Raw genomic sequence first — 13,652 nt, 5'->3', positions numbered from 1 at the left:
AACGGCTATGTTGGCTAGCGAGCGACCCGTGACTCGTGGCGCCGGTGTCAGAGACGTGTGAGGAACCGTGATCTGGATGCACCCGATCTGTCTGTCGGGTTCCTCGCACTCGATGGCGAACTCCTCGTCTCCATAGTAGTGATCGTCCAGAGGCGCGTCCATGTCCTCCGTATAGCCGGGGTCGATGTCTCCAACGTCGATCAATAGTGTCGAAGACAGGAATTGGCTTGCCCGGTGCCCTCTACCTTGGCACTTGAAGCACATTAAGTGTGCTTGGTTGACGGTGATGCTACAGGTCGGTGTGTCGTTCGGGACGACCCGAGTAGGTGGGTTAGACCCCACAGAAGTGGCGGGGGCGGTTCCTTGCACCCTAGTGGTCTGAGTAGCCTATATGACTGTGGCTGGGGTAGTCTGGGTAGGGACGGGTCGAACCGGTGCGGTTCGGGCGCGGTGGTCGCGCTCGGTGGTGTCGCCTCGTCACTCGGAGGATCCATGTGCTCGACGAGGTGATACGCCTCGTCCACCTCAAATGGGTTGCACTTGAGAACCTCGTTGCGCAGGGCTGGTCGGAGCCCGTGGGCAAACAGTCCAATAATGATTCGTGGGTCCTCCACGAATCTGCAACGCATACGGCATTCCTCGAACGCCTCAAAATATTCCGTCACGGAGAGTCGACCTTGCTTAAGGTCGAGCCAGGTGAGGAACAGCGACATCTGGTACTGTCGAGGAACGTACTTGCTCTGTAGCTTCTGTCCCATGTCGACCCAGGACATGATGGGTCGTCCTTGTCGCTCGGCGCCGACTCGCTCATTCTCCCAGAAAATCTTGGCTTGTCCGCCAAGTCTCGTTTCCGCGTATTTGACGTAGAGGTTGTCATCCATGCGGTACCACCGAAAGTAGGAGTTCATGCTCGGCTCCCAGTCGATGAACTCCTTGGGTTTCCGTGAACCCTCGAAGACGGTAACGTCGGCACGTACGCTCCTCTGGATGCGGGCGCGGTGCTCCTCCTGTCATCCGAGTGCCGATCGGGCACCTGGTAGCCCTCGTGACGTGGGTCGATGCGTCGTCGAGGCGGGGTCAGCTCGCGGTCACGGTCGTCCCGAGGGCGGGGACTACCGTCGCGAGGGGCGCGGCCCTCGGGCACCACGCAGGGCGGGTGATGTGGGACATTGTCGTCCCTCTCATACCGGCGGTGTGGGGGCCAGTAGAGGTTGTCACGACAGGCAGGTATGTCTGCTACCTGGTGGTGATCGCGAAGCCGGACGGGTTCGTCTCGGCGAGCTGGGTGGTCAGTGTCCAGGTCGCGATCTCATCGTCGGACGTAGTGGTCCGTTCGGGCCGGACGGTCAGCCATGTAGTCGCGGGCGTAGTCGTCCCACTGGTATCATCTATCCCTAGCAGGGGCGCCACGTGGGCCTCGTACGGGGTCTAGGTCAGGACATCCACGGTATGGGACGTCGTCGTACCGATGGTCGTAGTCCTCGTACAAGTCTTCATCTTTGTCATAGGGGCTCCTCAGTCGTGGCGTGTGTCGAGCGGCCCAACGCGGGTAGTGTCGGCGTCCTTGAGCAGGGAACGCTGGTCCGGGTACGTGTACGGGGGATCGGGGGCGCGCGAGCATCCGCTCCATGCGCTCCATCCTTGCGGCCATGGCGGAAAGTACGCCCCTTGATCTTCATGCGGGTCCTCTTGGGGTGGAAGCTGGCGGTGTACTCCGCGTCCGCGAGTAGCGGTGCTCTAGGGTGTGACCTCGTCAATGGGAGTCTTCCCGTACGGTCGACGTCCTATGGCCGTCTCGTCGTCGTAATCACTAGAGGGGACTCGCCGCGAGAGGGCGGTGAGCCGCGCGGGGAGATCCGTAGCTCACGAGACGTGCTAGTGGGATCTCGTGGTCCGGATGACTCGGGGGCACCCGTAACGGCGGGTGCAGTCCGCGCGGTTTCGATAGGCGACGGTATCGGGCCGGCTATCGGTGTTGCGGGATGATGCTCCCAAAGGGCAGTAGCGTCGCCCCTTTTGTCAGGCGACGGTTCTGACCATTGCGGGGAGGTAGAACCTCTACGTTCAGCTCTCTGGCTCGATCGCGTCTCTATGGCAATCCCTAGGGGATCCTAGATGCGATTTTGAAAACGATGAAATGCGATGCGATGCGGATGCAGCTAGTGATGCAAATGCGGCGTCGGAGGCGCGCTCTGAGCAACCACAGCCTGCTCTGATACCAATTTGATGCAGGACAACGTCGAGGACGAAGTCCGGCCGTCACCGAGGGGGTCGTACTCGGTGTCGTAAGTGTCGGTGCACGAGGTCTACTCAAGGGTGGGCGTCCAGCACGGGTCTCCTACGGGGATGACCTATGATGAATGGCACGGGTAAGAGGTGTCGTACGTGCAGCTGCCGATAAGCGTGGGATGCCGTGTCCCGGGTTTGACGGGGTCGCCCATAGACGGGAACCGACCTTCCGACCCTCGTCCGGCGGGACGAGGAGGTTACGGCATCGAGCGGGATGTATCCCGCCGGAGGGTGCTCGCACGGGGCGGGCGAACCGACTCGTACCAAACCAGGTAAGACACTCAAAAGCATGTAGTCTTCACTCGACCTATCACACTCACCTACGTCTAACCCGAGCGCGGTGGAGGCAGCGGAAAATGCACTGTAAGAAATAAAAGACGGGAGTGGAATGGCGTACCTCGTCGTCGTCCAGAGCAGACCTATCTCCTCCTTGAGCTGGAAGTCAGGGCGCGTCGACGGTACCCCGAGGGTGGTGAGACCGGTGTCAGCGATGGCGGGGATGTGGGCGAACCGTTGAGCGCCGCACGGCACACGGTGTAATCAGCGACGGGCAGACCAAGTCAACAGGGCAGAGCACGGGCGCTGTAGGGGGGGGGGGAATCAGCGCGTCGGGCCCTGGAGCAGACCAAGAAAATAGACGTGGGCAGAGCACGGGCGAACCGTGCCCGTTGAGCGCCGCACGGCACGCGGTGTAATCACTGATGAGCAGACCAAGAAAACAGGGCAGAGCACGGGCGCTGCACAAGGGGGGGGGGGAATCAGCGGGCCCCAAACGCGGCATAGCGACGCTGCACAGCTGGCGGGGTGCTGGCGGCCGATGGCGGCAGTGGCCGGTAGTGTCGCGCGAGGGGCGCGGCGCGGGGCACATAGTAGAAGATCACCATGGAGCGGTTCGGGCAGCTGGTTCGGGGATGATTCGGCGAGCTTCGGTGTCAAGCCAAACTAATAGGTTAGCGCGATAGCCAGGCGGAGCGGCCAACCGTCAAGGTCGGCACGTTGATGACTCAGGCAAGCGTCGTAGACGGGGAGGCCGGGGGCACCTGAAGGAGGGGCCCTACGGCGGTCGTCGCTGACCGCGACGCGTGTGCGAAGCTCGGCGGGTCGCTGCGACTGTCGTATACCCACAACTGGTGCAATCACGGTGATAGCTCGGGCTGGCGTCACGGCAGTGGGCGTGTTGGGAGACAGCGCGTGACGGGGACCCCAGACAGCGGTGCAAGTGGATGGTGCGGTCGAGGATCAGGCGCGAGACGGCGCTGGTCTGCGCGTGAGGTCACTGCGTAGGGGACGGGGTTCAGCGCATCAAGGCCCGAAACCCGGTTGTGGAAGACCACCTTCGGCGGCGGCGGCTCGCATGCAGCAGGCTGAGCGGCGACGTCCGAGCTTGGCGAATCTTCCCAACTCCACCATTCTTCTTCTCCCTTCAACCTGCTTTCTCCTCGATCGCGAGCTCTCCTTCTTCAACAGCGCGGGACGCAACCCTAATTCATCAGGTGAATGAAGCCTCTGCCTTCTTCAAAATTCATTGGTAACTTTCTTACAAAAAAAACATCGTATCTTTCTTAGGGCACCCATCCGACCCTTATATAGGGGGGGGTATGGGGACCCTAAGACCAAAAGGACCTTCTCTTGACTGAAAATAACCCTATGACCTAAAGGACATGAGGACGACTGGAAGACAAGGAAAACGAAGATGAACACAGGGAGGGGGGAGGGGATATCCTTATAGGGTCAACCCTCCCTCCTTACACATGATCACGGTGCGTAAGAAAAACAACGAACAACGAAGTTCACGACAGAAAATGACGAACAAACAAAAATGTAAAGACGAAGAAAAAAGTTCGTTACCTGGAATACTTGAATCCGGGCGTGCGTACCATCGCCTTGGCTTGCCGAGCGGGCTGAACGCGAACGGTCGGTGGTGTCAAGGGCAACGGCAACGTCTTCGAAGACGTATTCGGGGCTGCAACTGGTGCTGCGCCATCACCCATCTTCTTGACGAGTTCAAGAACTCCTTTTTTGGGAGACCGGAGCTTCTCTGCCACCGTCCGACACCGCGCCCGCCAACTCCGCAATCGTCCGCCACCACGCCCGCCTTCTCCACCGCCGTCTGCCATCGCGCCCACCATCTCGGCTGCCATCCGCCCGGTGCCCACCCGGCCCTGCTGTACGTGGCCCTCCCCATGACCCGCATCCACGCGCCGTTCACCGGCCTGCGCCGTGCTCCTGCTGGTGGTCACCCCGCGCGCCCGCGTGCTACTGTGCGCCACCCGCACGCCATGCCCGAGTGCCCGCCCAAGCTGCGCATCTTGTGCCTGCCCGCCTGCCTTCGCGCGCCAAGCGCTCGCCGCGCCCGGGCGCCCGCCGACGCCTGCGCGCCGCACGGCTGCTCCACGCGCGCACCCGGCGCGCTTGCTCGCCTGCCCTTACGCGCGCTCTAGCGCCTGTGCGTTGCACACCCACCTGCGCCCTCGCGCCACGCCTTCGCCCTTGCCGCGAGCCACCATCGCGCCCGGTCGCCACGTCCGACCTTGTGCCGCGTGAAGCCCCGGCTTGCTGGCCCTGATCACGCCGCCCACTGGCCTCACGACCGTATGTCTGTCCCTGTGTCTGTCGACGACATCCGTGCGTCTCAGTCCTGTCGCCTGTCAACAATCAACATTGCCTCTAGATATTCTACGCCTTTGATCACGCCGTGGACTAACGACAACTCAAGTACCCACTTGTCTCCCCTCCATTAAAATTCCAGTATTATTACTTTCTCCAGTTTCGTCGTCTGCTATCTCGTCCTCTGCCAAGTTTCATGCAATCATTGATAGGATAGCCACCTTCGACGAGTGTTAGGTCTCTCTTTGTGGTTGAGGGTCGACCGTTGATCCCTTAGACGTCGAACTCGTTTGGGCCGCAAAATGCCTCTCATTACTTAGACGTCCTAGTTGATTCCAAGGGTCATTGGGAGTCCAATTGGGATTACGATGTCCTTATTGTCTGACATCGACTCTCCTCCCTCTTGGGGACGTCTTCGACGCTCATTCGTGGTTTTCTCAATCGGCATTCATTTCACTGTTAAAACGAACAGATTTACCATCTCCTGTGACGTAATACAAGCCGATCGATCCCGGCCAACGTTGTATTACATCAGCGAGCCTGGCGATCACACACGCCACCCCTGCCTTGACGATCACACACGCCACCGGCACCCGTGTCGACACTCTAGTGCGCAAACTGCGCGACACCGCCGCATTCGACGCCCCCAAGCTGGGCGCTGCACGCCCAGTACCACCCGTAGGGGCACTACGCGCTTGCTGTGACGTCTCGACGCTTTCAGTGCGCCACATGCCTTAGTCTCCTGGTGGAATATCTCCCACCCCCGCACCCCTCACATTTAATGCGCGTTGCGCGGCACCCCTCACAACTCCGCATGCTGCAACCGCTGCACGCCGCTCGGCCTGCGCTTCCGCACCCGCCCACAGCGCTTCCTACTCCCGCGTGCAGCGCTCGGCGCTGACACGTAGTGTTGGCGCCCGCACGTGGCGCTTGGCATTGGTGCGCGCGCGCACATACTGTTCAGCCCGCGCGCCCAGCACGCGCGAACCGTACCTGATCTGTCCCACCTTGGGCGCAGACGAGCACGTGCGCAGTCTGCCGTGAATCACCACTGACAGTGGCAATGGCCTGAAAGATCAGATATTGGGCATCGCTACCCATTATGACTCAGTCCTTAAAAAATGTCCTGAGTCGAAATACAACAGACACGCCCTCCCAATAAGCATGCAGGCCTCTGGGCAGGGAATGCCGCCTAGTTAGGGGCCTAACACGGTTCTGCCTGAATTTGTCGACGCCCTTTATCGACGCCCCCTGCTCCGCTTCATATGCTCATAGTTGGTCCTCAAACTGCCATAAGTCCGAGTCGCGCTCCCAGGTGGCTGATTCCTCTGGTCTGTTCTTCCACTTGATTAGGTGCTCGATCATGTGATAGCAACCGTGAGGTCCTCCCCGTTCAATTTCCCGCTTTGCTAGGACAGCTTCTGCTTCTTGGTCGAAGTGCACCCGCACATTTGGTGGTACACGTTGGGGCTGGTTCCTCGCCGCGTCTTCGGGATCTGGTATATATTTCTTCAGAATCGACACATGGAAGACCAGATGGACCGCCAGTCGACAGGGAATGTTGAGTCGGTAGGCAACCCGTCCGATTTTTGCCACCACTTCAAAAGGTCCATCATAGCGGGGTACCAGACCCTTGTGACGCTGCTTTGCTTGCTTTGTCTTCAACATCTGCACGTTAGTCTTCAACAAAACCTTGTCTCCCACTTGGAACTCTACGTCCATTCTGTGCTGGTCGGCGTAGTTCTTTATTCTTTAAGCAGCACGCTCCAATGCCTCACGGGCTTCCTCAACGCAAGCATGATAGTCGCATTCCCTTTCCTTTTCACAACTTTCGGAGGAGTCAGTGGCTGTCTTCCCGTTGCAATCTCAAACGGCGAGTGACCTATAGCCGAGCTCCGGTTGATGTTGTGTGCAAAATGTGCTGCGTCCAACAGCTCCACCCAATTCTCCTGATTGACCGAAACATAGTGCCGGAGGTATTCTTCGAGCACGTAATTGACACGTTCCGTCTAACCATCTGTCTGGGGGTGGAAGCTCGTAGCAAATTTGAGCTTGGAGCCCATGTACTTGAACAACGACTCTCAAAAATGACAAGTGAACCTTGTGTCTCTATCGCTGATGATGTCCAGTGGAAGACTCCAGTACTTCGCCACATAGGACATGAACAAACGAACCACTCCATCTGCGTGCGCTTCCGACGTGGTGGGGATGAAGGTCGCATATTTGGAGAAGCGATCCACGACAACCAGGATGGCGTCGTGCCCACCCACGCGCAGATGGCAAGTGATGAAGTCCATCAAAATAGATCCCCACAGTCTGCTCGCCCTCGGGAGAGGTTCGAGCGTTCCAGCTGCCTTGGCCTTCTCCATCTTGTCTTGTTGACACACTAGGCATGAACGGACATAGGCTTCTACATCTCGTTCCATTCCCCACTAGTGATAGCTGCTGGACAGGAGTGCAAGCGTCTGGGCCTGCCCAGCGTGGGGTGCGTTGTGTGCTTCGTAAAGGGGCTTCCAACGAGACCCACCCGCACGCGGCACATACATCCTGTTCCCATTTGCGTATATGATGTTGACCTCGGTCCAGAATCTTGTTGTCTCGCCTGCAGCAATGTGCTTCATCAGACGGACAGCTTCTAGATCATCTTTCAGCGCCAACTTGATTTCATCGAGGATGCTTCCTTGGACTGCTGAAAGTGCGGCCACGAACACTTCCGGTTATTTGCGGCTTAGGGTGTCGACCACTTGGTTGGCACACCTAGGCTTGTACTTCAAGTCGAAGTCGAACTCTGCCAAGAAGTCTTGCCATCTTGCTTGCTTTGGGGTCCGCTTCTTCTAGGACTCAAAGCAGGTGGTGGCAACATTGTCGGTTTAGACCACAAATTTCCCTCCGAGGAGATAGTAGCGCCAGACTCTCAGGCAATGGACCACTACTGTCATCTCCTTCTTGTGTACCGAGTACCTCCTTTCCGCGTCATTCAGCTTGTGGCTCTCGTAGGCCATGGGGTGTCCATCCTGCATCAAGACACCGCCAAGGGCGAAATCAGAAGCATCGGTGTGTACCTCATATGGCTTGTTAAACTTGGGCAATCGAAGCACCGGCTCACTGGAGACTGCACTCTTCAGCTTATCAAATGCTATTTGACACCGGTCTATCCACTGCCACTTCACATCCTTCTTCAACAAGTTTGTTAGAGGGGCAGCTAGTCAGGAGAAGCCTTTGATAAACTTCCAATAGTAATTTGCCAACCCAAGGAAAGATCTTAGCTGTGGAACTCCTTTCGGCTGTGTCCAATTACCGATGGCCTTCACCTTTGAGGGATCCATGCGCAAACTTCCCTTCCCGACTAGGTGTCCAAGAAACTCAATCTCCTACAAGGCGAACTCGCACTTTTTCGGGTTGAGGTAGAGCTCGTGCTCCCTCAGCTTGGCCATCACCTTCCTCAGGTGCCTCACATGGTCATCAAAGCTCTAGCTGTATATGAGAATATCATCAAAGTACACAACAACAAAACCATCGATATAATCCCGAAAAATATTTTTCATCAGGCAACAAACCGTAGCAGGAGCGTTCGTGAACCCAAAAGGCATCACGCAAAATTCAAATGATCCGTAGCGAGTCACGCACTCTGTCTTCGGTTCATCTCCCTCCTTGATCCGCACTTGGTGGTACCCGCTCTTCAAGTCCATCCGTGAGAAGTAGCGAGCCTCGCCGAGCCTGTCAAATAGCTCTTCAGCATTCGGTACATGATATTTATTTTTCACTATTACCTTGTTCAACAATCGGTAGTCCACGCAAAGTCGGAGCGACCCATCATTCTTCTTGTGGAAAAGAACTTTGGCGCCGAAGGGAGCCTTGGACGGACGGATGACCTTGCTCTCTAGTAGGTCTTGGAGCTGCTTCTTCAGCTCCTCCAGGTAAGCAGGGGGCATCTTGTAAGGCGCCCGCGTAGGGGGACGTGTTCCGGGGAGCAATTCGATCTCGTGGTCCACATCCCCCCGGGCGGCAGCTTCGCGGGGAGTTGCGCGGGCATCACCCTGGCAAACTCCCGCAGTACATCCGCAATTGGCCCTAGTAGCCCACCTGCGGCTGCACCGGGGTTGTTGTCGTCGTCGTCACCCTAACTAAGTACGGCCAAACGGGCTGGTGCGCACCCCTGCCTTTCACCCTTTTTCCGGGGTGTCGTCCCTCATATGGTGACGAGGAAGGTCTCTTCCCCATTCCTCAATCCGTCCTTGATTTTCATGGCAGACAGGAGTGCGGTGTTCTGCAGCTTCTGGGCACCTTGGTCCGTCACGAAACATGGTGAGATCCCTTCGGGAACAGGACGTCGTGGTACTGGGGGAACACGATAGCACGTGAACCCATTAGTAGGTCGTGCAAGAGGTTCAGACCCTCATACTAGACTGGGCCATCCCCTTGTAGTGCCGCTAAGCACTACAAGGGGTTCAGGGTTCAGGGTCACCATACTGCTTCCCTCGGGAACATCTGGTTGGGACGGCGGCACAACCATTGCGTTAACGTTTGTGGCCGCTGCCGTCCCTCTCAGGCAATCCTTTATGAAATGGGGTCCTCCACAAGCAAAACAAGTTATCCTGTTGCCCCCACCGCCTGGATTCTATTTCCACAGTCTCAGGCCCTTGCCCTTGTCTCGGCTCTTGCCGTGGCCTTACCTGAATTTTCTTTTCAGGCCTTGACTGCTCGGTGCTGTTGGTGCCTCGGCGCGCTCTTGGCGCGGCTTATTCCCTTTTATGGGTCTGTCCTCTGTCTTGGCGGGTCTAGCGGGGCGGAGCTCTATGCTTTCCACGACCTTGTAGGCCGAGTTCAAATCTCTGCACTGTCTCTTCTCCAGCTCTGTCTGGAGCCAGTGGGGAAGGCCCTTTCGCGAAGCGGTAGAGCTTGTCCGCCTCAGACATGCCGATTATCCTCCGGATTATGGACACGAATTGGCCCACGTATTCCCTCGGATTTCCCGTCATCTTGAGGCTTTCGAGCTCTCCCCTCGCAATCCACGCCGTGTTGTGCGACATGAAGCTCTCCTTAATCTCCTGCACAAACTCTTCATATGTCGGGGGTGGCCAATTTCCACATTCTTCCCGCTGTCGCCACCACGACTTCGCCTCATCATTGAGGAAGTAGCTAGCCTATAGGATCTTACTTTCATCTGAGTGTTGTCCTTGGCCAAAGTACCAGTCACATTCATACAGGAAATCTGCTAGTGCGTCTTCCCGGCGAGAACCGTCGAACCGCGGTTCAGGGAGTGAGTGCTTCCTCCCGGTGTCGTTGCTGGGACGACTATTGGTGCCTTCTTCCAGTTTTTCCATCTAGAGCTTTAAGGTCAGCACCATCTCGGTCAGCTGCCGGATGGTGTCTTTGTGTTGTCTGATTGTCTCTTCAAGAACGTCTTGCCTCTGGTGGGTCTCCACCCGCAAGTCTCTTACATCTGACTTCAACTCATCGTAGTTTCTATCGATGTGGGTCTTCAAACCCATCACATTCTTGTGGAGAAGGCAATTAGTCAGCCTCTGCTCCTTCTCCTTTTGCCGTCTCTCTTCACGTAACTGAGCGCGGAACGACTCCATCTCCTCAACCAGAATTCAGAAGCACAAGGGGAGGCAATCCAACCTGGCTCTGATACCAATTGTCACACAGTCAAATCTCGAGCTAGGTTTCTTGCTTGGAATTGGCGTGTGCCGGCCTCAGTGCTTGGAGCAGAACACCGAGCAGCCTTAATCTCTTGTAGCGGAAGCTTTGCAATTTATTAAGATCGCTTAGAAGGGGTTAGAGGAGATGATGGTGCTAGGCACCTTCAGTGAATGGGGTCATTGCTTTTATATCACTAAGAGTACATCATCATTAGGGATAAATGCATGGCGGAAGACGAGGGGTGATACAATTAATGAAACGACGCCTTGCGCCGAGGTAATGTCGCCACACCGCCTCAGGGCCGCCGCTCGTCGCGCGCGCGCTTGCTTTGCCACTACACAAGTGCGCCAGGCCGGGCGCCGCGCACCCCCGAGCCTGGCGATCACACACGCCACCCCTGCCTAGACGATCACACACGCCACCGGCACCCGTGTCGACACTCTAACACGCAGATTGCGTGGCGCTGCCCCACTCAACGCCCTCGAGCTGTGCGCTGCACACCCAGCACTACCCGCAGGGGCGCTACGCGCCCGTTGTGCCGTCTCGACGCTCTCAGTGCGCCACATGCCTTAGTCTCCTGGCGGGATATCTCCCAGCGCCACGCCCTGCACATTTAATGCGCGTGCTGCCCGCGCAACCGTTGAGAGTCACCCCGCACAACTCCGCGCGCGGCACGCTGCCCGGCCTGCGCGTCTCGCACCCGCGCGCAGCGCTTCCCACTCCCGCGCACAGCGCTCGACGCTGGTGGGTAGTGTTGGCGCCCGCACGTGGCGCTCGGCATTGGTGCGCGGCGCTTGGCGCACGTGCGCACATACCATTCAGCCTGCACGCCCAGCACGCATGAACCGTACCTGATCCGTCCCCCCTTGGGCACGGACGAGCACGTGCGCAGTCTGCCATGAATCATCACCGACAGTGGCAATGGCCTGAAAGATCAGGTATTGGGCATCGCTACCCATTATGGCTCAGTCCTTAAAATGTCGTGAGCCGAAATACAATAGACACGCCCTCCCAATAAGCACGCAGGCCTCTGGGCAGGGAATGCCACCTAGTTATGGGCCTAACACCATGCCAGAGGTCTACTCTTCCCTATTTGGTGATATGCATTATTTCCTTTACTGTTTTCTCTTGTGTTTTCCCACTGCCATTGGACTTAGTAGAACATGTATGCTTCTTATTGTAATCGACTGTTCCGGATATTAAGTTTGGAGCTTTGTTTTCACCGCGGTGGTTGTAAGCCAGTCCTTTCCCCCTTGACTGGGAAAGGGGCTGCACCATCAACATTTTCGTGGCGATTTACTTGTTCGATATCGATTGTGTTGATTTGTGGTCCGCTTTATCCTGTCGTAGTTGACATTTATCTACCCGACCCACGTCAGTCCTAAGCATCTCGCATCAGATGCATAGCATTGTTATCTGATCACTAGCTACGTCGGGGGAAGTACAAAGAAAACCTAGGATCAAAGCTGGCCGTCTTGCACGCATAATGATAATATAGGTCTCTAAGGTAATGTTTGATGAAGGTTTGACATAAGGATTCACAAGGCTCTATCTATTCCACGGCAAGTAAACGTGTAAACAACCCGGTTGACAACAACTTCTGAATATCTAACTATCACTTGCTTAAAATTAGACCACTTGGAAAGCATCACAAAGACCCGTTCACTTCTGGAGCTCACATCTGATCACACTGTGCCGGTTGGAAGGACAGCGTGCCCCTCTCCAGATCATAGAGCATGTGGACGTCCTGCTGCTGGAAGTTTCCCAAAATTGACAGGCCACTTGATCCCATTATCGCTAGGCAAAGCAACCCAGAGCTGGCGTCCACCACCATGTAGTTATGTGGCGGCAGCTCCAAGTCCGCCCCCTCAAAGTGGAACACCATACTCGGCAGCGCAGTCGCCGAAGCCGGCGCCTCGAAGCATAGGTCAAGCCCCACCTGCGAGCTGTCCCCTAGCGGGAGGTTCACCTGCCATGTTTATCAGGGTTTAACATCAACTGCAGGTGACTTTAGACTATCTTCTTCGTTAATTTTTCCTTTATGTATCGTTAAGTTCCCAGACACGACGATGACGATCTAGGAGACGTCGTCATCGTTGTCCAAACTTACGGGTAGAACCATACGAACCTGGGACTGAATCTCCTGTTTCAGCATCGTGTAAGCTTGCATTTCCAGGAACGTGACGGATGTTCCGGAGTCGATGATCATCCCTCCTGTTCCGTCTCTGTTGATAGCAAAAGTGGAGCCCGGTATCTTAAGCGCAACGCTTCCTACGCTAATATCCCTCAGAGAGAGGTAATAGAAGCTCGGCTGGCCAGGATTCCTCAGAAACGGCGTCGAGCGAACGTCCGAGCCACTGTCCATAGTCGCCAGCGAACCCAAGAACAACGGACTCGTCCTCCGTTCGCCAAGCCTTGTCAAACAATAAGAGAACCTCCCAATGCGCAGCTGAGAGATGAGAGACAGCGGGCCTCTTCCGAGCCCAACGAGCCCCCCGGCCTGGTGAAATCCTTCACCTTGGTTCGAGATTCCGCACCCAAACCCTACACCGGATACGCGTACTCGTGCTAGTGAAAAGGTCTCCGTCGCGAGAACTCCTTCCGTGGAGGACAAGTCCCCGTAAGTGTAGACGTACTCACAGCTAGAACGACAGTACGAGAATGGGAGGTCATTGCAGAGGCTGCTGGAACAGGATAACTCGGAGTAAGTGGATGAGGACGAAGGGTCGTATATGGGCGTGCTCTGGGAGTAGCAATTCGTGCATGGCTGGCATTGCATCCACGTTAAGTCGCTGCCTGTATCTATAATGGCTGAAAAGGGGACGGGAGGGGTGCCAACAGCTAGATTCACGATGTACTCGCCGCTGCCGGCAGTGACCGGCATCTGTGCAGAGACTAAGGAGTTTATACGGCGTTTGCTTCGGCGAAGGGCGCAGTGGAGAGTTTCCACCCAGGTGAAGTTATGGGTCGCGTCGATGTGGTTCATGGGTAGGCGGATACCCCTAAGGGGAAGAGTAGCTGGGGAGCAGAGGCGGAGTGTAGAGACAAGTAAGAGGAGGGCAAGGAAAGATGAGCGAGAAGCCATTGTAATCGGACTCTTCTGGGTATGG

At 56.6% G+C, this 13,652-nt stretch overlaps 2 protein-coding genes across 2 annotated transcripts; both read right to left on the bottom strand.

The window, feature by feature from the left end:
* Window positions 1–6,165: 6,165 nt before the first annotated feature.
* LOC144702489 (uncharacterized) lies at window positions 6,166–6,618 on the bottom strand. The gene has a single exon (XM_078574551.1). The coding sequence runs from the start codon at window positions 6,616–6,618 to the stop codon at window positions 6,166–6,168; it is 453 nt and encodes a 150-aa protein (XP_078430677.1).
* Window positions 6,619–12,029: 5,411 nt separating this feature from the next.
* Window positions 12,030–13,652, bottom strand: LOC144702599 (Eukaryotic aspartyl protease family protein). Its single transcript, XM_078574629.1, has 2 exons — window positions 12,671–13,652; window positions 12,030–12,511 (listed from the first exon to the last, which is right to left on the bottom strand). Exons 1-2 carry the CDS (start codon window positions 13,625–13,627, stop codon window positions 12,218–12,220), a joined length of 1,251 nt encoding a protein of 416 aa, XP_078430755.1. The 5' UTR covers window positions 13,628–13,652; the 3' UTR covers window positions 12,030–12,217.

The sequence above is a fragment of the Wolffia australiana genome, chromosome 4, assembly GCF_029677425.1.
Source record: "Wolffia australiana isolate 7733 chromosome 4, ASM2967742v1".
Lineage (NCBI taxonomy): Eukaryota > Viridiplantae > Streptophyta > Magnoliopsida > Alismatales > Araceae > Wolffia > Wolffia australiana.
This window is presented reverse-complemented; position numbering and strand designations above follow the sequence as displayed.